The sequence below is a fragment of the Sorghum bicolor genome, chromosome 8 (genome assembly GCF_000003195.3).
Source record: "Sorghum bicolor cultivar BTx623 chromosome 8, Sorghum_bicolor_NCBIv3, whole genome shotgun sequence".
Lineage (NCBI taxonomy): Eukaryota > Viridiplantae > Streptophyta > Magnoliopsida > Poales > Poaceae > Sorghum > Sorghum bicolor.
In genome coordinates, this window is record NC_012877.2 from 49955452 (window position 1) to 49980813 (window position 25362).

Genomic DNA, 25362 nt, shown 5'->3' on the forward strand with positions numbered 1-25362 from the left:
TAGTTTAGTTGAAAATCAATTTTCTGAAGATATGTAGTGTATTCCAAAGTGTTTGTAATTGTTGATGTACTAGTTATTATCTAATATAATTTTTTTCGTCTCCAAAAAGCGAAACTTTGTACCATTACACTCTCCTTAGCATGCTGCCCGGCATTCACGTCCTCAGCAAGCTGATATGTCACAAGCAATAGTGGTCTCATGGGGTCTAATAGACTCCAGCAGAAGCTATGACTTCGTCAAATAAAAGAAGAGTGCGTTGAGGCCGGGAAGCCACTTCATCATCTTGCTTTCTTTGCCGACGAAAAGCTCTTATCTTATGGGGTATATTTTTTTTTTTGCCAGTTAGCAATGTTTTTTTATGATAATAAATCAGCGAACAATACTTTCACAACTTCCAACTTCTTTTTTAAGAGGGTGTTTGATTACAGGTGTTAAAGTTTAACAAGTACTGTAGTATTTTCGTATTATTTTGATATTATTGTCCAATCATGGACTAATTAGACTCAAAAGATTCGTTTCGCAAATTACTCTTTATCTGTTTTTAGTTTCATAAATATACCTTGTTTGTTTGGGCTTATCAGCCAAATCTGTTAGCCGTTCAGCTAAACATTCGATGTGATAAGTGGTATACTTTACCGACAGCAGCCAAACGGGGCCTCAGACTAAGGCCTTGTTTAGTTTCCTGGTGAAAAGTTTTTGGGTGTAGTACTTTCGTTTGTATTTGACAATTATTTTTCAACCATTGACTAACTAAATGGACTAACTAAGCTCAAAAGATTCGCCTCGCAAATTACAGGCAAATTGTGCAATTAGTTATTTTCTTTATCTATATTAATTGCTCCATACATGTGGCACAAGATTCGATGTGATGAGGAATTTTAAAAAGTTTTTGAATTTTAGGCGCAACTAAAGTTCCTAAAAATTTACCAATTTTTTTAAGATTTCTATCATATCAAATTTTTGACGCACGTATGGAGCATTAAATATATATAAAAAATAAATAATTGCACAATTTGCTTGTATTTTGTGAGACAAATCTTTTGAACCAATTCAGTCCATGATTGAACAATAATTATCAAATAGAAACAAAAACACTCCAGTAGTTAAAACCAAAAAAATTTCACCAACTATTCTTTTTTTGTTTTGAGTACTGTAGCACTTTTGTTTTTATTTAGTAACTATTATCCAATTATAGACTAACTAGACTCAAAAGATTCATATCGCAATTACAGATAAATTGTGCAATTAGTTTTTTTCGTCTATATTTAGTGCTTAATGTATGTGCTACAAGATAAAACTTATTTCTTATCTGATGACATTTCCTCATTTAATAACTTTATACTAACTCAACAATTTTCTTAATATGATACTCTTTTAAATATGCATGACAGCCCTCGTAAAACATGAGCTGAGACTCGATGGCCATGTCGGGTCAAAAACGTGGGAACCAAGGAACCAGTCTCCCGTTCCACCCCGTGCGCCCCACGAGTTAGTAACCACCCCGTCTCTGCAGGTGGGCCCCGAACCAAAGGCTATATTGCCTTGCCTGCACGCGCACCCAAGCCTCCCCAAAACACCAAGCCTCCTCGCCGCTGCTGCCGTTATCCGCCGGCCGCCGCCCATCTAGGTCTTCCACCGCCGCCGTCGCCGCCGCGATCTAGTCTACACAGCGGCGCGTCCGCGCGTGTTCCCCGCCGTCGTATGTGCGTCCGCCTCTTCGACAATCTGGACAGCCGGTACAGCACTCGTCTCCGCTCCCATGTCGTCGAGGACGACCGCGGGGTCCCGCGCCGCCCCTGGCGGCGGCGGAGGCCTGAGGAAGGTGCCGGCTAGTGGCACGACATCGGTGCCCAGGCACGTGAGGATGATCCAGGAGAGGCTGGCTCGCGCGCGCGAGGAGGAGAGGCGCCGGGAGGAGGAGGAGAGGCGCGCGGAGGAGGAGCGGAGGGCGAGGGAGGAGGCAGCGAGGCAGGCGGAGGTGGATAGGAGGCTTCGGGAGGAGAAGCGGCGAAAGAGGCAGGAGGAGGCGAAGAAGCGCGGGGAGCGGGAGGAGAAGCTACGGATGGAGGCGGCGCGGAGGCGGTTGGGTGTCGCTGTTGCTGATGCCACCGGCGGTGATGGGTGTGGTGGCACGCAGAGAAGGCCCGTGTATGAATCAAGGAAGTCCAAATCGCTGCCCAAGCGTCATGTCAATGTCCAATCTGAAACCGATTTGGGGGAAGCTCTGGGGTCTGAGGACCAGTTGCAGGAAAAACAGAGCAATGCTTCACTGGAGGATAATGGTGGAGTCGTCGTTGTTGATGCGCTGGAATTTGGGGAGGAACACATTACACAATCTTCTTCGGAAGAGAGCAATGAAATCGACGAAGATGATACTTGGGAGAACAAGAGCTTCGATGGAGTTGATTCCCTGTTGCATGGTAAATCTCCCTCTTTTAGAGAACTGGAAGAGGAGCAAGCAGAGGAAAAGCAGGTGACCTCTGCTGCTCCAATTTCTAACCCAATCAGTTTATCGGAAGATATTGGGGAAGATTTGGTCTCTGCCCTTGATGGTGAAGGTCAAGGCAATGGGGTTGATATGGAGCTTCGTGCGCCGATATGTTGCATCCTTGGGCATGTGGATGCTGGAAAGACAAAGCTGCTTGATTGTATTCGGCGAAGCAATGTGCAGGGTGGGGAGGCTGGGGGAATCACGCAGCAGATTGGTGCAACCTACATACCTATTGAGAATATCAGGGAGAGGACCTCCCTCAAAGCTGAGGTTACCATCGAAGTTCCTGGCTTGCTTGTAATTGACACCCCAGGGCACCAGTCATTCAGTAACATGCGCTCGAGGGGATCAAGTCTGTGTGACATTGCTGTAGTGGTTGTTGATATTACACGTGGGCTTGAGAAGCAGACAATGGAGTCCCTTGATCTTTTGAAACACCGCAATGTGAGGTTTATTGTTGCCTTGAACAAAGTTGATCGGCTATATGGTTGGAAGACCTTTATCAGTGCACCAATAGCAAAAGCGCTTAAGAACCAAACTGATGATGTACAAAGGGAATTCAAATGGAGGGTAACTGAGGTACACATGTCTTCATGTTCATTGTTCTACTATTACCTCTGAGCAATTGGATTTGATTCAGAAGTGGTTTATTTAATAGGTTATAACACAACTTATGGAAAAGGGTTTCAATGCTGCCCTGTATTACGAGAACAAGAAGCTGAAACAAGTTGTCAATATTGTCCCAACCAGCGCTGTAAGGTATGTCAGCTATATGTTTTGTTGGTTGCATTATAAAGGCAATGCTTTGTATGTTTTCTACACATCTGTCTTCTCTCTAACTTATACCATAATATTCACCAGCGGTGAAGGCATTCCAGACCTACTTATGCTTCTGGTGCGATGGGTGCCAAAAATAATGATGGAGAGACTGACATATGTCAATACTGTGGAGGTCTGTTCTGGAGGACACTTTTGCACTATAGTTAGTAATTCTTTTGTTTGTTGAGTTATGATGAGTATGAAAATGTTATTTTATGAAGGGATTGTATCGAACTGAACTAAAGCTACTGATTTGTTACTTGGATCATGTTTTATTTGAGCGTCTTGGTGATTTTGTTGCCATATTTGTTTCAGTGTACTGTGCTGGAGGTCAATGAAGATAAGGACTTTGGAACAACAATTGATGTAGTGCTGATTAATGGTGCACTTCGGAAAGGTGATCGAATTGTTGTCTGCACCAAACAGGTATGATTTTGATTTTAAAATTGAACATGCACCATCCAATGTTGCATCATCTTATTTGAGATTTTTTTTTCTTTTAATCTGTAGGGGCCTGTTGCAACCAATATAAGGTACTTGTTGACTCCTTCTCCAATGAAAGAACTCAAAGTTAAGGTGAGTGGATGATGAAACCCTTTTTATTCTTTTGTTATTGCATGTTTTCCTCGATTGCATATGTAGGACTTAATCCTTTATTTATTTATTTGTTTGTTTGTTTGTTTCCATCAGCTGTCTGTAAACCTAGCCAGAACTTACCCCACGTATCTAGTTGCTAATATTTTCAATTTTTTTTTGACATAAGCATTAACACTTATGCGGTGTTGTAGTTACCGTCAACAGTTAGACTCTAATATCATGACTCAAAATTATCTAAGAATGCATATATGCGCTAATCATAATGTTTTGACTCGAAACTTATCTAAGCATACATATAACATAAGGTCACTAATCATAATGCTTTAGCTCAAGATCATCTAAGTATGCATATGCCAATGTTATGTGGTGCTAGCTGTGAATAGACCAGTACCCCTACTCTCAAATGTCCACATGCATCATTTTTAGCAGTAAGATCACACATCACATTTTGCATATGCCAATGTTATGTGGCGCTTTTAAGTTTGTTTGGGAGTAGTTGAACTAGGATGCTCGTGTTGGTAGCGTGTACAATTGGGGTTGCCCATACCTGAGAAAAACTACACCATTATACAATTATCAACATGGAAGCAAACATATGTTGAGTATATGCCAATGCCATTGCGGCCATGTGAGCGAATAAGCATATCACATAGTCATAAAATGTTACATGCAGCAACTAACTCAAATACGAAATATATAGTTCATTAGCTCATCATAAAACACTGTCCAATAATAATTCAAGGTTTCAACCAGAAGTCCACTGGTAACATAAAGTTCAACTCATCTTGCCACCACAACAATAACTAGATCAAGATCACCAGTTCACCACACACATAGTAGCATAATTGTAACAAAATAGGCTAGGCACAAGCAACCACAAAAATAATAGGCTAGAGGATGAGTTTTTTACATAGTTTGAACTGAGTAGAAAATACCCATGGATTTGGGGGTTCCGGCACTATACAGCCATACATGTACCCACGTATAACATTCTTCCCATTGTAAAACCCATTGGTTTTAGGAATTGATCTATGCCCATGCCCTAATGGGGTGAAAACCTATAGGGTTTCGGGTAGCCATTGCCATCCGTAGACCATAGTATTGTTGTTACTATAGTTGCGTGAATCTCAATACTACCATTGTGTCTAAAAATATCCATGCCCTATTGTCAGTGCAAATGCAGAATATACTGCACTCACATTTATATCACCTAGACATAGGTGATCAACAAATCAAGAAGTAATAAAAGAATAAAAGGGACTAAAAAAATTATAATTTTATGTACCATGAATGTGCAAGATTTGTTTGCCTATATTTCTTCTTGTGGTTCAGTAATTATCACCTAGAGCTGATTTCTCGTTTAAAACCATAATTTGTTCCCAAAATAGCTGGGGATCCAAGTTTCTACTCATTTTCCTTCCCTCTGTGATTTCGAACTACCTTGTACTTCAGTTTGAGAATAAAAAGGCATGTGTATTGTATTCGTGGAGTTGTTTAAACTTATTTTTTCTTGTAGTTTGTTTGCCTTTGGGTTTGAATTTGGGATGGATGGGAACATAACTTTAATGTTTTCATACTGTATTAATAACAATTTCTTACTAACATATCTCTGCAACTTTTCAATCAGGGAGTATACAAGCATCACGAGGAGCTTAAAGCTGCTCAAGGGGTTAAAATTGCAGTACGAGTAAGTTTTATTTTTATTCATGTTCTTTCTGTAAAAACGCTGAATCCAGATTTCAGTGTACTCATTTGCTTGTTTTGTCTTTTCAGGGGCTGCAACATGCTATGGCAGGCACTTCTCTCATTGTGGTAAAGCCGGGGGATGATATGGAACGAGCTGAAGCTGCAGCAATGCAAGAAATCAGCAAGGCCATCAGCCTCATTAACGGGGATGAAAGGGGTGAGAATGAAGATGGAACAGAAATACAAGAAATTAGTAGGATCAAGCATTGCAGGGATGGTGTATATGTGCAAGCATCTAGTCTTGGAACCTTGGAAGCGATTATTAAACATTTGAAGACTCTTGCTTTGGATGTTCCTGTCAGTGGTTGCAACTTAGGCCCAGTCCACAAGCAGGATGTCATGAAAGCAACTGCCATGCTGAAGAGGAAAGAAGAGTATGCAGCCATCTTGGCCTTTGATGTCAAAGTAATGCCTGAGGCTTTTGAACTTGCAGCTGAATCGGGGGTGAAGATTTTTATGGCTGATACAGTATACAAGCTTGTTGATAGTTTTACTGATCACATTAATAAATTGAAAGAAGAGATGAAGAAGCAATGTGCAGCTGATGCAGTGTTCCCATGCACCCTTAGGATTCTTCCAAACCGTGTCTACCATAGCAAGGATCCAGTTGTTTGTGATGTTGAAGTTCTAGAAGGCATTGTCAAGGTACTTTCATAGCCCAGTGCTCTGAAGTGTATTTATTCGTAATTATAATTACATTTTTATGTTAGGTTATATGAATGGAATGCAAAATCCATTACAACCATTTACATCTTTGTTCATCTCTTCTCTTATTTTAAAGATTCAGTCTTTGAATGTTGGTTTATAAGCCTTGCAAAATTGATTACTAGATAGAGGTGTTAATGAGTGGTCACTTGTGACTTGTTTCAGGTGGGAACCCCAATTTGTGTTCGTGTTCCAAGTAAGGATAGCAGTGCTGATGTGATTCATGCCCTTGGGAGGATCTCATCAATGAAAACATCCAATGGCATGCAGATTAATTCTGCCAGTAATGGAGTTGTGTCGATAAAGGTAAGAGCCTTAAACATAATTTGGTAGTTACGACAGGTGACAACATCAAAGACAACAACACTAATGAATTTCATTGCCACTACCAGATAATTGGAGAGAATCCTCAGGAGAGGTCCTGGGTGTATGGACGCCATTTTAACTCTGACAATGAGCTGCTCAGCCAAATTTCTAGGAAATCCATTGATGTGCTGAAAGAACACTATCGGGTATGTTGCTAGTGCTAGTGATGTTAGTGAGCTTGTGCAGATATTCTTGTTGTTGCAAGAACTCATGTGGATATTCTTGTTGCAGGATGAGATGAGTGATGAAAATTGGCAACTGATCTGCAGGCTAAAGAAACAATTGGGGATCCCCTAAATCGTTTTAAAGATTTTTATACTGTCATTTCCCTTTTGAATCGAGAGACCTGTAATCTATTTAAGTTTTTATGTTTTGATTGTGCGTGGAGACAGCTTGTCTTTTTTTTTTGGTATTTTAGAATTGTTCATGGAGACTCACTTTGAGTACTTGAGTGGTTTGAAGACTCTTTTCTGTTATATTCTGGATTGTTGAAATCAATAATAGATGCTGGACATGTTGAAAATTGCTAGAAACTTCCTCTAGCTGTGCATACTGTCTTGATAAACTGAACTTCTGTTCAATCTGGTTACAATGAATCTAGCATTGGTATCAAATCCCTTCCTATGCCCTGCTGAAGCCATGAAAACTGCAACAGCGATGATGAACATCAACAGCATGGACGAGAGTAACAAGTACGTCTTTCTCGAGGACCTCCGGTATTCCCCGAAGAGGATGACACCCCAAAATGTGCTTACAAGCGGCAGCGCCTGTTCGTGGAACACCAGATGTTGAATCAGAAGTCAGATGAGATTACAGTTGGCAGGAGTGACTGAAGATCTGAAAAAGAGAATACCTGGACTGCATCAGCAGCAGCATACCCAGCAGCCTGGCCGCCCATGAACTGAAAACCGTTGCCACAACCACAGAGCAGCCCTGCTAGAAGGGCCCAATGCCTGCCGTTCCAGTCCCTGGCGTATGCTCCGGCGGTCGATGCTGGCACTCCCGCCATGGGGTGATACAGAAGCCAGACGTTGAGGCAGGCGCCGAGCACGAAACATGACAACGAGAAGTAGAAGAAGGCGGTGTAGATCACCAGGTGCGGGACACCCTTCCTCAGGGCATGCCACTGGTCGTTGGTGGCCAGGTTGATCGCTGGTGAGAAGAGTGAAAAGCAGGCCCCGGCAAAGAAAACGAGACCGAGGCCTAGCAACTTGCTATGGCCAAGGACCTGCGCCAGAATTCAGAAACCACGAGTGTTAGTGATGCTGCTGCAATTGTTGAAGGTTCATTCAGTTGTGTTACTACAAGAGAGCAACCTTGATTGACCGTCTCTCCTCAACCTGGATGATGAACTCTGCAGTGCCTGGTTTCAACTCATTGGAAGCGCTGTAATCTTCTGCATCTCCATTCTTCGATTCTTCAGGAGCAGGCAGCAACTTCGCTGAAAAACAGAACCAATTTTGTTGTAAGCATATGCATGAACGAACAGAGTTTGTTCAGCTTCTAAATGTTCAAATACTACCTACCTTTGTCTGAAAAGTCATTGCTGAGCTCGATGTCTGCACTCTTCCTGCAAATATTTAGAGCTTCTTGACACATGTTTCTTGACAGAAATGTGGAATATTGTTCAGAAGAAGAAATGGCTGTCTGACATGCTTAGCTTCTGTTCATCATCATTGGCATTGGAAGAATGGACGGCTGCACCAAGGAACACCGCCACGAGGAAGCACACGACACCCGGGAAGAGTATCTCGGCTCGATTGATACGACCATCGAGAAAATAATTTATGGTCGTGCCTGAACATGAATGATGTGCCAACATCAGCAATCTCAAAACCAGTTTCATGCTGTCAAAGGACTCAGAGGTGTATATGTATGCACCTGAAACGACTGTCATGCTTGAGCAGATGACGTTTGTCACTGACAGGCCGGCAAACGCCCATGCGTACTGCGAGACCAGGTTCCCAAGACTGAGGGCGAGGCCACCGGCCATTGCGATTAGGACTGAAGGCCAATTGTCCTGCATCTGCCATGACATTGCAAACAGAATGGTTAAACTTGCAAACAGTGTGGCTGCAATGCTCAATTGTTCAGAAGCATCAGGGTCCCTCTTGGTTTGGACAAAATCCCATGTGTAATTTACCATGACATGGCAGACAGAATGTGCTGAAAATAATCGAGAGCTAAAGGTGCTTGCTAAGTCTATTATGTCAAGTGTAATTTACTACCGAAAGGGAAGGCATACCCGTCAAACTCAGATTAGCAATTTCTGACAATCCTAAGGCATCCAGAACACTGACCTGGGTGAGCTGAGTGAAGAAGTCTGGCCTGCTATCTCCAGCCTGCCCAAGCGCGACGGCCATCAGGACGCCGGCGACGAGGTTGGTGATGGAGTAGTCGAGGTAGGTGTGCTGAGGCAGCCGGCCTCTGCGCTCCAGCAGCGTCAGGAGAGCCGGCCATGTGCCCAGGAGGAAGAGGGACGCCAGCATCAGCGCCACGGCGCCGCCCCTGTCCTCCACGGCGACGGGCATCTCGCCCGACAGCGATGCAGAAGAACCGATGCCGAGGGATCTTTGATATATGCACAAGATGCAGTGCGACGCTGAAGAACTACCGGGAGATCTGGCCCAGCTTGGTCAAGCAGGCATTTTGACCTGTCAAGGGAGATTGTGCTGTAGACTGCGTTATTATTTGAATAAAAGAATCATTTTTTCGAAAGATCAATAAAATATTCATTTAAGTTCTGAAGTTCTCCTGCAGTTATAGACTCCGTGAGTTTTTTTGGGCAACTGTGTTTGAGCATTTTTTTTTTGACAGAACTGGAGGGGGCGAAGCCCCTACAGGAAATTTATTTAAAATAAAAGATCAGTACAAGCAACAAAAAGAAAAAGGTTTGGGAAGAGGGAGAAACCACAGCATACAAAAGAATCAGGAAACAAAAAAAGAGACAAAGAAAATGAGCAGGAGGGCGGAGGCTATCCCAGATTTTGAATCCATTGATCAAAACAATTTTGCATGGGTCCTTTGACTCTGTGCTGTAGCAGATTCACCTCCTTTGGCTTTACAGGTTAAATCCCGTTGAAAATGAGATCGTTTCTTTCAGTCCAGATGACCCAACAAAGGAGGATGATTGACTCCATGAAAAAAGCATTGTCAAGCTGATCTTTGATTTGCTGGAAAATCTCAGGCAAAGAGCTCTGCAAAGGGATCTGCACCTGAATAATGTTCCAGCATATGGCAGCAAACGGGCATTCCAGAAACAGGTGTTCCAGAGTTTCTTCAGCCAGACTGTTGCAAAGGGCACAACTATACGTGTCAAGCTCCATATTTCTTCTTCTTAAGACATTCCTGGTGCTTAGCCTATCCTTGAGGAGCAACCAGAAGAAAACTTTATGCTTAGGCTGACAAAAACACTTCCAAAGCCATTTGTAAGCAGGGTGTAGAGCTTCATGATGAGTAAGATTTCTGTAGATTTTCTTTGCTGCAAAATTTCCATTACCCCAGGTGTACATCCATTGACCGTTCCCATCTATGTGAACCTCAAGGTCTTGAATGTTGTTTTGCAGTTCCTGGTACTGCATGAAAGCTGTGCTAGAGAGTGGCAGCTGAAAAAGACTGGCCAGATCTTGCTCATTGCAGGCATGCTGAATTGTGATTAGCTTGTTAATGGCAAAGGAGAAAAGTTCTGGAGCAGTGGAGGCGAGGGGCTGATGCAGATTATTCCATTTATCATGCCAAAGAAGGGATGTGCTTCCACTCAGAATTTGTGGAAAGGAAAATCTTTTATAGAGCTCCAATAAATTCAGATTATCTCTCCAGCAGAAGGATCCTTTTCTGATATGACTTGGAAGCCTTCCATTATTATAATGTTTTCCCAGACTAGCTGTACCCATGGAATTTCTATTTTGTTAAAGAATTTATGAAGGTTCTTACATAGAAGGGCAATGTTCTGCTTATCCAAGCCTATAATACCCAAGCCTCCCTCAATTTTTGGTCTGGTGACAAGCTTCCATGCAGCCTTTGGAGGTTTTTTTGAATTGATATCACAGCCTCTCCATAGACAATGTCTCCTGTATTTATCTATTTGCTTTATGATGCCTTTAGGGATTTTCAGAGAACACATGAAGAAGGTTGGGAGGGCACTAAGTACAGCATTTGTGATTTGCAGTCTTCCTGCCAAATTTAGGAAGGATGACGTGCCAATCAACCTTTTTTCACATTTACTGACCATGGGCATGAAGTGTTCAGCTCTTGGTCTTTCAGTCCCAAGGGGAAGCCCGAGGTAGGTAAAAGGTAGTGTCCCTTTAGAGCAGCCAAAAGTTGCAGCCAGGTTGTCAAGTTTTCCCTCAGAGACATTGATGGGAACCATCATAGATTTGCAGTAATTAACCTTGAGGCCAGTAATGAGGTAGAAGCTGGTGATCAAAGATTTTAGGAAAAAAAGTTGTCTGGCATCTCCGTCCAAGATAATCAAGGTGTCATCAGCATATTGCACAACTGGGAAATCACAAGTTGAGGTTGTTGGAATTGGGAGCTTGAGAAGCCCCATGTCCTTGGCTATGTTGATCATTGACTGAAGAAGGTCTGCCGCCAAAAAAAAGGAGAGGAGAGAGAGGATCCCCTTGTCTTACTCCTCTCTTGCAATGAAAGGTTTTTCGAGGTACTCCATTGAGCAGCACTTTTGATGTTCATGATCAGAAGATGTTCTGCGTCCAGCTGATCCATTTCTGCCCGAAACCTTTTGCTTGCATGATTTTAACAATGGATGTGTGCTCAATTGTATCAAAAGCCTTCTCAAAGTCCAGTTTGAGGATAACAATCTCTTTCTTGGAATGATGGCAAAGATGTAGATATTCAAAGGCCCAAGCCACATAATCATGTATGGTTCTAGTTCTGATGAAACCATATTGGTTTGTGTGGACTAGAGAAGTTATGCTCTGTTGCAATCTATTTGCTAAAATTTTGGTGATCAGCTTTACTGAGGAGTTGAGCAGGGAGATGGGCCTAAAATCATTGACCCTTCTTGCATTAGCCACTTTAGGAGTGAGGGTGATATAAGAGGAGTTAATACTTTTGAGGCATACCAGGTCATCACAGAACCCATTGCAAAGGTCATAGAAATCTTGTTTAATGGTTGGCCAACATTTCTTTATGAACTCATTATTAAAGCCATCTGGCCCAGGCGACTTATTGTTTTGGAGGGCTATGATGATATTGTCAATCTCTTCATGCGTGAACTGCTCCTCAAGGTACCCAAGGTTATCATGACTCTGGATGAAAGGGGTTGGGTCTCCATTGATGAAGTCAGAGTACCCAAGATTCTTACATCTTTTTTTCTCAAGAGAAAAGAGAATATTATAAACTTACAAGCATACTCAAGTAGGCCCACTAGCTATCCAGACCAATCTTCTCAACACTAGATTGAGAAGAAATTTTCATGTAGTGTCACCTGGTGGGGATTTTTTTTAGAGCACGCTTATGCGCGTATTTCATTAAGCAGGAGAGAGTTTAAAATACAAGTTACAAGGTAACAAAGACGTTACCGACTTAACAGAATCTAGTTCTAGACTGAATACTACAAGTTTACCTGGTGGGGATGAATCCCCAACTAAATAGTATTGTTATATTTGCAACATCCTTGTTTTTTAACGACTTATAGGACCCTACGGACACACCACTCGTCCCAGGTAGGGTGCAGATGGATATTAACCAGCTAGGGTGGTGACGTATGGGCATATGGCTCACACCTTCCTAAGCCACTGTAGTGACCTCTAGAGGGCTGGTACTACGTCTCATAGCCTTAGCATGCTAATGGACTACGTGGTGCCCTAGGGCGAGTGGCAGGGGTGGTATCACACTAGTTTGGAAAGGCAGCCCCAACTAGATGTTGGCCACCGTCGATGATGGTGATCTTGTGGTGACAGGTGTACACGCCCTGCAAAGTTGATCGATCTATACATATAGCCATGTCCATGGATATTCTTATGACCTATGCTTCCCTTGATTAGTGAGAGGAGTCCTTCTCCCCTTGGGTTTATTAGATTTTGGCTATTAGTCGTTATAGCAAGGCTTGAGAGGGAGTCGTCCTTGTCATCTAGAGACTGACAATGGGTGAGATGTGTATGATAGGATGAGTGAATGTGTGGGAAAGATGAGTTAAAGCTGATGAACTATTATAAAATATTGATGAACTTGCATAGGAAAACTATAGCCAAAAATAGGCATTTTACCCTACCCTTGCATCCCACATACCACAAATTAAAGTAAATGCAAAGCATAGGGTGGGAGCTAGTGGCCAATACAAATCATACATAAGGATTAATTAGACGGTCTCGTTCCTGCACTCAAGTTTGGTTGAGGAGATAAAGTCTATGCCCGCTAATGTGCCACATCTACTCTGAGGATTGTCCGTGAAGGAGGAGCTTCACCGCTAAGGCACTACGCCTATTCTATTGTAGATCTATGTGCGCTTTAGCTAGTATACATTGTACTTAAATGTGTTATCAAGTGTTATAGTATCTTGTAAAACTGTAATTCTACAATGTATCAACTATGGTAGCAACTGAATAATGATAATTTGGTAGTTTGGTTTTCCTAGACTACCACATTATGATGTAATCTGTGGATTTCACTTCGAGGAAATTGTGGATCGTTTCAGATATGTACTTATGCTTGCTTTACTTTCAATACTTTGGAAAAATCCCGAATGTGTACTATTTGCTAGAGTTCGGAGGAGTTAGCTTTGTGATCAACTAGTCAGATGTCCTAGTGGTGTTGGAGCCTTCACATGAAGATGCCTTCATATGAAGACCAGAGTTGTCTAGTCGTTGTTTGTGCTTAAGGTTATCTTCTTTGTACTAAGTATGTTATATATTAAGCATTATGTTTTGATATTACCCATATTCGTAGTTATATGTGAGATTTGATTTCCTTGGTTCACGTATGGTGTGTATCTAATTTTGTCTTTAAAACCAGGTACTACAGTAGAGAGATGACGATCGTGACCGAGGACATGGTGGAGGAGTAGGCCTACAGGAAGATAGGGCACACCACCTGGCCATCACCTTTTACCTCTAGGTCAAGGCATGCCACCTATATATGAAATATAGGTGACATGCTTTGTTTGTTGTCTGTCACCAATATTATGCCGCATCACCTTTGGTCACTCAAAGGTGATGGGAGACGTTTTGGTGGGAGCCCCATGGGAGACAAAGGTGATCTGTGTCATCTCCGTGGGTCACCTTTGTCATATGGGTTATGTGCGACAATAACGTGTCACCTTTATGTGCGTCACTATAGGCTGATTCTTACATGCATAGTGGTGCAGCTGTCCCGTGCACTGCTAGGGATTCAAGAATCATATACTGATGATATGTTGCTTTGTGATATTTTGTTGATGAGAATAAAATCACATATGAATATTTGCATTTTAATTATCAGCAGACATTGAAAATGGGACAGTTTCATAATTAAGTAAGTGCGCTACATAAGAAAGTGTTCTGAATACTATGATGCCCGTTTGTAAGAAATCCATGGAAACTTGAGTAAAATGGACAGTAGAAAACAAAAATGAAGCCAAAAAGCTCCTTATTGCTATCTTGAATGACATTTCGTTGCTGGAAATGAATCCGTCGAATCCTTAGTAGAAAAAAACGTGAATAAATTAACAGAGATAGGAAATAGATCGATCTAACGAAACTTTAAGTGCACAACTATGACTCTCTCTTGATTTGCTATGCTTAGTGTCTAACCATTAGCAGAGGGAAATGCAAGATATATATATTCGAGGACAGAAACAGTGAGATTATCCTGAGAAATTGGTGTAAGATCGAAGAATAATATAAGAATAACATGGTAGGGCACAGCAGCCAAACATTATCTTGCTCCGTGCATTATTGAGCCAAACTACACTGCGATCCGAAAACAAATAATTATTTCGAGATCAGGACAATCTAGAGACCGGAGAATCAAATGAAAGAAGTACGCTACCACGCGAAAGGTGAAGGGTTGAGACACAGGTCAGTTGCATATTGGCATCTGCAGCAGCACACACACGGTTTGCCTGCAGCGATATAGGCTTGGCAGTCATTGAAAGAGCCAGAACTAGGCAAGCATCGCGTGTGACCAATATCAAATTGGGCGACGCTAACACAAAATATTTTCATCGAAGAGTAAACGTGAGGAGAAGGAAAAACCACATCCAGAGGTTACGGAAAGACCAAGGATGGGCGGTCTCACATGAGGAAAAATCCGCAGTGGTTCAGGAGCATTTCCAAAAAATTATGAACCGGCCGCCGCAAAGGCAAATTGATCTAAACTGGAGCGTCTACAAATTTCACCACATAACCTTGACATGCTTGCCGATGAATTTACAGAAACTGAGATCAAGTGTGCCATCAACCAGATGCCTTCCGACAAGGCACCCGGTCCTGATGGCTTTACGGGCCTTTTTTTCAAAGAATGTTGGGACATTATCAAGGTGGATGTCATGAACGCAGCCAATGCTTTCCATCAGCTGCGTACCTCCAATTTAGCCATTCTCAACACAGCGAATGTCGTGCTCATTCCAAAAAAGGATGGGGCTGAGGCGATCACAAACTTTAGACCCATAAGCTTAATTCACTCCTTCGCAAAGATCATCGCAAAGGTCATGGCAATGCGCCTAGCGCCCCACATGAACAGATTGATCTCCAAGAGTCAGAGTGCCTTCATTAAAAAAAGAAGCATCCACGACAACTTCACGTCAGTTCGATGTGCTGTGCGTCGATTCCATAGAGCCAAGACCCCTGCCCTGTTTTTGAAGCTTGACATTTCAAAAGCTTTTGACTCGGTCCGCTGGGAGTACCTACTCACTCTAATGAGCAAGCTCGGCTTCCGCCCAAAATGGAGGGAGTGGGTGGCTGCCCTATTATCAACGTCATCTTCCCGAATCCTTCTAAATGGTGTCCCCAATGCGCCTATTAAACATGGTAGGGGAGTTCGCCAGGGGGATCCTCTGTCACCGTTGCTTTTTGTCATTGCGATCGACCCTCTGTAGAGGCTCCTTGACCTTGCAACAGAAGAAGGACTTTTGAAAAAATTCAAGGGGAAACATTCAGTAATGCGGACATCCATGTATGCAGATGACACGGCAATCTTCGTCAAGCCAAATAAAAAGGATGTCACTGCAATCACCGATATTCTCACCAAGTTTGGTGAAGTAACAGGTTTCAAAACAAATTTTGGGAAGTCGTCTGTCATCCCCATAAGATGTCAGGGTGTTGATCTTGATGAGGTACTATGTGCTTTCCCTGCTAGACGAGCGCACTTCCCAACTAAATACCTAGGTCTACCCTTATCAAGCACCAGACTACGGAGGATCGATTTTCAGCCTCTTGTTGATAAAGCTGTGAGTAAGCTCACTGTGTGGAATGGCAAAAATATTAATCATGCAGGAAGGTCCACCTTGGTCAAAGCGGTACTCACCTCACAATCGGTGTATTGTCTCACATCACTAAGAGCTCCTAAATCCATACTGAAGGAAATTGACAACCTCAGAAAGAGCTTCCTCTGGGCTGGGTCCGAGAAGCTAACCGGAGCGAAATGCAAAGTGAATTGGCCACGTTCCACAAGGCCAAGTGAATCTGGGGGTCTAGGCATTCTTCATCTTGGAAAATTTGCAAGAGCGCTACGTCTTTGATGGCTTTGGAAAGATTGGGAGGGGTCCTGAACAACCCAGACTCGCCATGCATGTGACACTACCGATAGGCTACTTTTCGCTGCAGCAACTTCAATCACAATTGGTGATGGCATGAGAGCTTCTTTCTGGAGCAGCGCATGGCTGCAAGGCCAGAGGCCGCAAGATATAGCACCAAATATTTTTCAGATCTCAAAAAACAAAAACAAATCAATGCCATACAAAATAAAGCGTGGATTACGGACATAGATTTGCGGCATATAAACTTCAGCCCCCAGTACTTCATGGAATATGTCCAGCTTTGGAACGCTCTCAGCCACATCGAGCTACATCCGGACCGGGAGGACAACATTATTTGGAAATTTAACCCGAATGGAAAATTCACAACGGGATCGGCCTACCATGCGCAATTCATTGGAGCAACGGTGACAAATTTCAATTGCCTCATCTGGAAAGTTTGGGCACCACCAAAGTGCAAATTTTTTGCATGGCTAGCCATCCAAAATAGGATATGGACGATGGATAGGCTTCAAGCGTGCAGATGGCCGAACAATGGAGTGTGCGCCTCATGCAGGCATAGTCCAGAATCTGGCGTCCACCTATTTCAAGACTGCCGCTACACTAGGCGTATATGGGAGGGCATTGCAACATGGTTAGGTAATGAACAACTGCGTCCTTCTGCCTGGGTGCCAGCAGCCTCTGTACAAAGTTGGTGGGACAACATGGATCACACACCTTCGATGGCGAGGCGAGGCCTTCGTTCGATCATCATGCTCGTTTGTTGGGAGATTTGGAAAGAAAGAAATGCACGAATCTTTGAGCACAAGGAATCTGCGACAGCGCAACTCCTCCAGAAAATCAAGGATGAGGCAAGAGTGTGAGCAATGGCGGGTGCAAAGCACGTTTCTAACTTATTTCTGCGCGCTTGATGTAATTTGTTCCTAAGGCGAGGTTTTGGAGTTGTAGCTGTTTTTTTATGATCTTTTTTGTATATGGTTGTACAATGCCTGTCTAGGCTCTTTCTCTTTAATACAATAGGCAGCTCTCCTGCCGGTTTCGTTTAAAAAATGTGCACCTAGCAGCTTACATGCATCAAACACCTCATTCAGTGTGGCTGATGTTGAAAGTCATCCCACCGGGCGAGGGGCTTGTGAATAAGGAGATTAATATAACTTTTCGGTGTTTTCGGCTACTGAAGAAGAATGGATATAAAGGATTAGCTGTGGGAAGTACCTCTAAAGGTGGGGACACTCATAGTAGCAAACACAAATAATTTTGATGTCCGCATATCAGATGTTGGCAAGAAGAAATAATGCCAATCATGCAACCGTTTGGATGCCCAGGTTTAAGATGGAAAGCTTGGCAACTACACTACCATAATAGTGGAGTTCTCCTAGTATTTTTAAGTAGTAAAAAAAACAATATCATTAGTCATAGCATATGGAAATCCTCACTAAGAGGCATTTGGTAGAGAAAGTTTATACTAATTTTAAATGCAAAAAACTAGAAGAACCCCATATTAATAGGAGAAGTTTTAAATTCTAGTTGTGTTAGTAATTGCTAGGAGGGACTTACGCATTGATTCAAATTGAATCCATTGTGACAGTGCTCAATAAGTGTGTAGACTTAATGAGGTTGGTACATGCCAAGTGATGGAGCAAGAGATGATCATGGTGATGATGGTGATGACCACAAGATGATGAAATGCTCAATTTGGAAAAGAAGAAAGAGAAAAACAAGACTCTATGGAGATCAAGGCAAAGGTATTGCTTAGGGTTTTGGTTTTGGTGATCAAGACACCATAAAGGGTGTGATCACATTTAGGATAGATAGCCGTACTATAAAGAGCGGAATTCTTTGGCTAAGCGGTTATCAAGTGTCACTAGGTGTCATTGTTCTTGTGCATGCATTTAGAACCTAGTGAGCTAACTTAACTCATTCGAAGAAAATAATTATGAAAATGCTAACACACGTGCACACTTGTTGGTTTACACATTGTGGTGTTGGCACACTTTGAGAAGGAGGTGGAGTTTGAAGAGTTGAGGGTGGGATTCAGCGCTTTTTTGAGAAAATAAAGTGCATTCTTTCTATTGCGCCGGTGGGAAAATTGGAGAAGTCGCGGGAGTGTTTCTCGCTGAGAAACACTCACCGGACGCTGGCCCAGAAGCACCGGACGCTGTGCCTGTGCGTCCGGTGTGTAGGCTGCCTGGCTCAGGTAGGGTAAGGCAGCGGACGCCAGGCACTGGACGCAGGTTGGAGTGTCCGGTGTGCTTAGTCCGATGTCCGCGCGTTTTGCAATGCTCCCTGGGTTTAAGTCCGGTGAGCACCGGACGGTCCGGTGCTCAACGTCCGGTGACCTTGCGAACTTGTAGACCTCTCTGAGTTTAGTCCGGTGTGCACCAGACGCGTCCGGTGCCAACTTAGAAGCGTCCGGTGCTCTGCAGGTTACTGTTAGACTCTGACGCGAGAGATTCAAAAAAGGCGACACGTGGTCGTTTCTAGAGCACCGGACGCAGGAGTTGAGCTTCCGGTGCCTTCTGCTTGAGCGTCCGGTGACCCCGTGTTCTGCCAAGTGAAAGAGCCAACGACTCTTTTTGTTTGAGGGGCTTATAAATAGTTGTTGGCGGGCTTAGGGCTCACCGCTCTTGGCATTCTAGCATACTTGACATCCTTGTGAGCCTAAGCAAATACCTCCCACTCATCTCCTTCATAGATTATTCATCTTTGTGACATTGAGAGTGATTCCAAGTGCATTTGCTTCAGTGATTGCATCTAGTGGCACTTGGGGATTGATTTGACTGCGGTTTTCTTGTTACTCTTGGTGGTTGCCGCCACCTAGACGGTTTGGAGCAGCGGAGGAGCATTGACACGAGTTGGTGATTGTTCGTGGCCATCTCCCGGTGATTGTGAGGGGTCTCGTACCTTCCCCGACGGAGAGCCGAAAGGTAACTCTAGTAAAGTGCTCGTGTCATTGAGCTACCTCACTTGTGGGTAGGTTCTTGTGGTGTCCTAGTGAGGACGAGGTTCGTGCTACACCTCTTAGCCACCGAACCACCAAGTGTTGGTCGACACAACGGGAACGTAGCGTGCCGGCAAGCACGTGAACCTCGGGAGAAAAATTGGTGTCTCAATTGTGTTTGATTGATATTCTCCCGGTGCTTGATTGTTTATATTGGTGATTGGTTCATCCCCTACACGGCGGTATAAATATCTCATCCTATCTTTACTTACCGCAAACTAGTGTAACTTGTAGAGACTTAGTTCTTGTGTGCATAATGATTGTAGCAACTAGAATTGTTGGGTAGGTGGCTTGCAAACACCCCTTTAGAGCTAGAGCAAAAAGCTTCGCTTTGTTATTTACTAACCTCTTCCTCTAGTGAGTTTGTAGAATTTTTAAATAGGCTATTCACCCCCCTCTAGCCATATTAGGACCTTTCACATTAAATATAGGTAAAAAACAACTAATTGCACAATTTTTTTATAATTTACGAGACGAATCTTTTGAGCCTAGTCAATGTTTGAAGAATAATTACTAAATACAAACGAAAATGCTACAGTAATGAAACATAAAAATTTTCGTGAACTAATTAAACAAGTTATCTCTTCGATTGTTTTGGTCTCAGGTCTTGGCATCCTTAAGAGCACAACCCTAGTGCAGCATCAAACCGTGACAGAGTAATTTGATTCACCTTTGCCGTATTTTAGACTATTCTCAGCATGAGAAATTTTATAACGGTTGAAAAAAATATGAGACATTCGTATAGTGAGATCACACGGTGGAAAATAAGAGGTAAATCATTCTATAATAATGTTATTAAAAGTTTTAAAATAATACTAAAACTAGAAGTAACTTTTAATAGAGAAAACTTTTAATACTATAGGAATTTTAGTATTATCTTGTAATACTACCAATGATACATAAATATTTAATTAATTTTATTATTTTTATACTTTAGTTTAAACCTAATATATTTATTATTCTAAACTATTTTAATACTTTAATTTGTTTTTTGTTGATGTAAATTATTTTATATAATTTATATTTTCATGATAAATATGAGATAAATAATGATTAATTAATTGACACATGTTGGATTCACGTTAGCGAATAGAGTAGGTTAGAGTATGTTTGGCTAAGGATGATACCGCTTGCTAAGTTTAGAGGCTTGTGATCACTTTGAAAGTTAACGGACTAGAATGACATCACCTTCCAAGTTTAGGGATAAGCTTAATAAAAGTTCAGAGATCTAGATGATATAGTCTGCCAAATTTACAGACTCACATATATCACTTTATAAGTTTAGGGATATAGATGACACCACCGGCCAAGTCCAAGAACCGGCGGTGGATTTTACTCTATTGAAAGCATAGCGTAACTGCTGGGATTGCCAGCTTACAACGATTAGCGTTCACACAACCTAAACAGAACAATAACCGAAGTTTGAAACAGATATTACTACAAGCCACTATCAAAAGAGATGTAAAAGAAGGGACCGGGAGTAGCAATGTCATCTCGACGACCTCCCGAAAACATCAACCACCTTCACAGACATCCAAAAGCAGCACACAGTTATTATTGGATGGTTTTCTTTTCTTATATATAGCTGAGCATATTTTGCGCGGTAATTAACTCGGCAGTTTGACACACGGAGTAGCAGACAGCAAGAGGTCTGCTTTCCTTCTAGCAGTGATCTCCGTGGCCTCGGTCATGTCCAGCTCACTAGGAACCATACCCTCCGGCAGGCTCCAGTCAAAGTGGAAGAGCAAGCTGGCGAGGCCGAGCTCGACATTCGCCAGACCGAATGCCATCCCAGGGCAGATCCTCCTCCCAGCGCCAAACGGGATGAACTCGAAGTCGTTGCCCTTGAAATCTCTCGTGTCGCTGAGAAACCTGTCAGGATGGAACGTGTCCGGCTCCACCCAATAATCTGGGCTCCGAGCTATGGCCCAGGCGTTCACGAGCACCATAGCTCCCTTGGGCACGTCGTATCCGAGTATCCGGCACTGCTCCTGGCATTCCCTTGGGACCAGCAGTGGCCCTGGAACATGCAGTCGTAGGGTCTCCTTGATGACAAGCTGCAGGTAGGATAGCTCGCCTAGACGATCTTCGGTTACCTTCGTTTGGCCCATGAACACTCCCCTGACCTCAGCTTGTGCCTTGGCCATGATGCCTGGATTCCTCATCAGCTCAGCCATCGCCCACTGCAGCGTTGTTGTTGCTGTTTCGATACCCCCTCCAATAAGATCCTACATGCAATATACAAATGTTCAATACAATTTAATTATTTCACACAAGAATCAACACATTAACATGGACATTAATTATTATTAGCAAATAAACACTCACAAATATCACCGCTTGGATTATCCTCATGCTGAGAGGGAATTCAAGGTTTCCTTCCTTTTGGATCCGGAGGAGAACGTCGATCAGATCCTCCACTTCTTCTTCTTCTTCTTCAGCTGACCTTCGTCGCTCTAGGTTTTCACCTACCACTTCATCCATGAAGGCGAAAAAGGACTGGCGGTAGGCATCTACCTCGCGCACCGCCTGGCGGCTCAGAACGCGAACCAGCCACGACGACGGGAACAGGTCTGTGGGCGTGAACTTGCCGGCCAGCCGGACGCCCTGGTCCAAGTAGCGCAGCAATGTGTCCCTGACCTTCACCTTGAACCGCCTGCCCAAGATGGCGTGCAACGATGTGTCGGCCTCGTACATGGCCAGCAGCTTACTGACGTTCACGAGCGGCAGTGCAGCTCGTCCTGCCGCGGTGGACGAGGACGAAGATGAGACAGCTCGGACCAGATGGAGCGCCTCCTCCTCACGCGTGGGCCGTAGGGACAGGACGCGCCTGGCGCTGAGCAGCTCCACGGTGCAGATCTTGCGGAGCTGCCGCCAGTGGTCGCCGTAGGGCGCAAAGACGATGCCCATGCCGTCCATGGAGAACGTCTTGATGGTGAGGCTCAGTGGCCTCGATGAGAAGATAGCACCGTGAGTCTTCAACACCTCTTTCGCGGCGTCGGGCGTGGATGCCACGACGACCGGGACCTCGCCAAACTTGAGCAACATGAGAGGGCCGTGGCGGAGCGACAGGTCCCGCAGAGCGTGGTGCACGAGGGAGCCACGGAGATGGTGGACGCTGCCGATGACGGGGAGCTGCCATGGGCCTGGAGGGAGGTGGAGTCCACGGCGGCTACCAGTACCAGATCCCAACGACTTGAGAAGGAAGTACACAAGTGGAAGAAGAGCTACAAGGCAGTAGTACACAGTCTGGTCCATGATTGCCAAATTAAACTTGGTTCTTGGGTACTACGTGTGTGCGGTGGGAAGTATATATACAAGTGGAAGTGCTACAAGACAAGTTGCATTTGCTCATTATGTTATGATGCGTTCCATGCATGTTGTTGGCTGCTTAGGTTGCTTCCTTCATCGTATTGCTTGCTGACCTATATAAAGAAGTCAAGCAAATATCTTCTTAAAGCATCCATTAGAAAACATAACCAATTGAGGCAACTACCTCGTATCATATTATTAAGATGCGTAATACTCCATCTGTTCCATTTATCATGCGTAACATAGAATGATTCGGTTTCCTAGATTATATTTTGATCATTCATTTTGTTTGTATTATAATACACTAGTACATGATTTCTTTTAGATTGCGTTGGCCTTTTTTGAATGGAGGCAGGTACCCTTTTTGCCCATCTCTATTATTTCTACCAGCCCTGGCTCCCAAACGACCACCTTAGTTAAACATTAATAGAGGCAGTCACCTTAACACGAATATCTTGGTTAATGATCCAATAATCGAGACGGTTATTATAGGGCTACTGCCTCTGTGTAGTGGTGGTGGTCAACATTGCTCAGCCGCCTCGGTTGAGATGAGTACACTATAAGGCCCGCATTCAAAAACGCTAAGGCCCAACAGGCCCAAACAAAGCATGATAGTCATCTCCGATATAAATAGAGGGAGTTAGGGTTTCATCCTTCACTCACTCAACCGAGCACTCTCCCTCCTCAGCTAAGAGCAGCGCTCTCCTTCGACTCCCTCATACCGCACCCTTCCTCTACGTTCCCAACACCCCTCCCTATCCCCTGGTACCATGTCCTTCCCTATCCCCCTCCCTCTCCCCCACGCCCTCTCCCTCCCGATGCGACCTCACCACCTTCCTCGTGGTGCGGCCTCGCACCCTCCCTCTCGGCGTGGCCTCCTGGCCCGGTGCCTACATCGAAGGGTGCTCCCTTTGAGGTGCGGCCTCCAAGCTATGGCTACGGAGATGGGCGTTCCCTCTAAGGTGCGGCCTCCCTCTGCTAGCGGCTAGGGCAGTAGGCGCTCAAGCAAGGGCCGCATGGGCCCTCCCAACAGCGGATCTGCCACCCCGACGGCGGTCATGGGCAGCACAGAGCTGGTGTTGTGGAGCAGCAGCAGGCTCGATCTAGACAGAGCAGGTGGAGGGATGCTCCCGGTGGCGGTGGCACACCCTCAACGAGCCAGATCCTGGCATGTCCCAATGGGTCCCGACGGATCTGGCGACCCTACACGAGCTGTGCCCTCTTTTCCTCTTCCTCTATGCAGATCTCGGCGGCTAACGGTGAATTTTGGCTCAGGAGCGGCATCTTCGACATCGATGTAGTGGATCCGACAAGTGGCAATAACACACGCGTGGATGGGTAGCAGGCTTGATTGGGCCTAACAGCGGGCTCCATTGGGCTCACTATGGTTCTTTTTAATTTTTTTAAATCATTGAACGGAGGCGGGCAGCTTATTGCGAGCACCTCCATAAATCTAGGCGGGCGAGGCAACCACCTCCATTAACCGAGGCATTTAATTATTAGAGGCAGTTGCAATGCCCACCTTTATTAATCTATTTTGTCCGCCTCCGATAAGAATAGTGTAGTAGTGTTATCTATGCTTATAAATTTATGATTATTGAATAGTATAATTTTTTATAAATCTAATCATATAGAGGATGTTACTTCCTTCATCTTATATAGGGTTTAGGGTTATCATAACTCAAAGTAGCTACAAAATAAGTTATTTTGTAACCAGCTATAGGGTAGTAGATCTATATATATAAAGTCAAACATCTGACTCAAGCATCCATTAGAAAACATAGGCAACTACCTCGTATCATTTAGGATGCCTGATATGTTGCTTCCTTCATCGTGTGTGTGTGTGAGTATACTGTCCGTACGAACGACAATATTTAGGTATACACAAATTAGGACTGAAATATATACAAACTAAAACAATCAAAATATGGTTTTTCCCGGCATAAGACTTGGCTATTACAGCTCAACACATCACAATGCAAACCATTCGTATATGATTTAGGAAATCATATTTAGTGACATTAATTTAAATATCTTAAATAAAAAACAAAAAAAAGAAGAATATTATGCTTTGCTTCGCTATAGAAAAAATTGTTTTCATAAATTGGTCCTCTCTCAAATTGTATTCGGATTTCCTTTTTGAATAATCACTACACGAGAAACCTCTCTTTAGCAATAGATATTTGCTTGGCAACACATAATTTATTCATTGCAAAGGTATAATATATATGGCAATGATTACTAACTGTTTGAAGCAGCATTACCTTTACGCAAAGTGATCTGTATTCTCGCAAAGTGTTATGTATCATGTACTGTACGCAATTCCTCCGGGTCCAATACTCCTCGGCCGTACCTTCTAAAAATCAAATGTTAATTACGACTAAAACAATTCCCAATAACCAGCCAAGCAATTAAACTTTGAGGCCTCTTAGTCTTTTGTGTTTGCCCACCAAACAAATTCTTTTACAAATGAGGATACAAAGCACATAAGCCCACGACCTGACGGCCCCATCTCCCATCCAGTAGGACAGTACGCAAGAAAATCCAAAATTTTAAAAATAATATGTTTGATATAATTTGGAAATTGATTTTTTTAAAAGATATGAAAATCCATTTTTTTAAAATATGTTA

The 25362-nt window shown here is 43.5% G+C and overlaps 3 protein-coding genes across 3 annotated transcripts; 1 reads left to right on the forward strand and 2 right to left on the reverse strand.

The window, feature by feature from the left end:
• LOC8064576 (eukaryotic translation initiation factor 5B) lies at positions 1550 to 7247 on the forward strand. Its single transcript, XM_002442146.2, has 10 exons — positions 1550 to 3070; positions 3150 to 3250; positions 3353 to 3443; positions 3626 to 3736; positions 3821 to 3886; positions 5535 to 5594; positions 5681 to 6298; positions 6524 to 6664; positions 6751 to 6870; positions 6956 to 7247. Exons 1-10 carry the CDS (start codon positions 1760 to 1762, stop codon positions 7019 to 7021), a joined length of 2685 nt encoding a protein of 894 aa, XP_002442191.1. The 5' UTR covers positions 1550 to 1759; the 3' UTR covers positions 7022 to 7247.
• Positions 7123 to 9444, reverse strand: LOC8064577 (ureide permease 1). The gene is made up of 7 exons (XM_021446371.1): positions 9025 to 9444; positions 8606 to 8750; positions 8377 to 8521; positions 8251 to 8294; positions 8041 to 8165; positions 7578 to 7952; positions 7123 to 7491 (listed from the first exon to the last, which is right to left on the reverse strand). Exons 1-7 carry the CDS (start codon positions 9253 to 9255, stop codon positions 7264 to 7266), a joined length of 1293 nt encoding a protein of 430 aa, XP_021302046.1. The 5' UTR covers positions 9256 to 9444; the 3' UTR covers positions 7123 to 7263.
• Positions 20949 to 22677, reverse strand: LOC8064116 (premnaspirodiene oxygenase). The gene is made up of 2 exons (XM_002443188.2): positions 21748 to 22677; positions 20949 to 21647 (listed from the first exon to the last, which is right to left on the reverse strand). The coding sequence occupies exons 1-2, from the start codon at positions 22675 to 22677 to the stop codon at positions 21027 to 21029; spliced, it is 1551 nt and encodes a 516-aa protein (XP_002443233.1). The 3' UTR covers positions 20949 to 21026.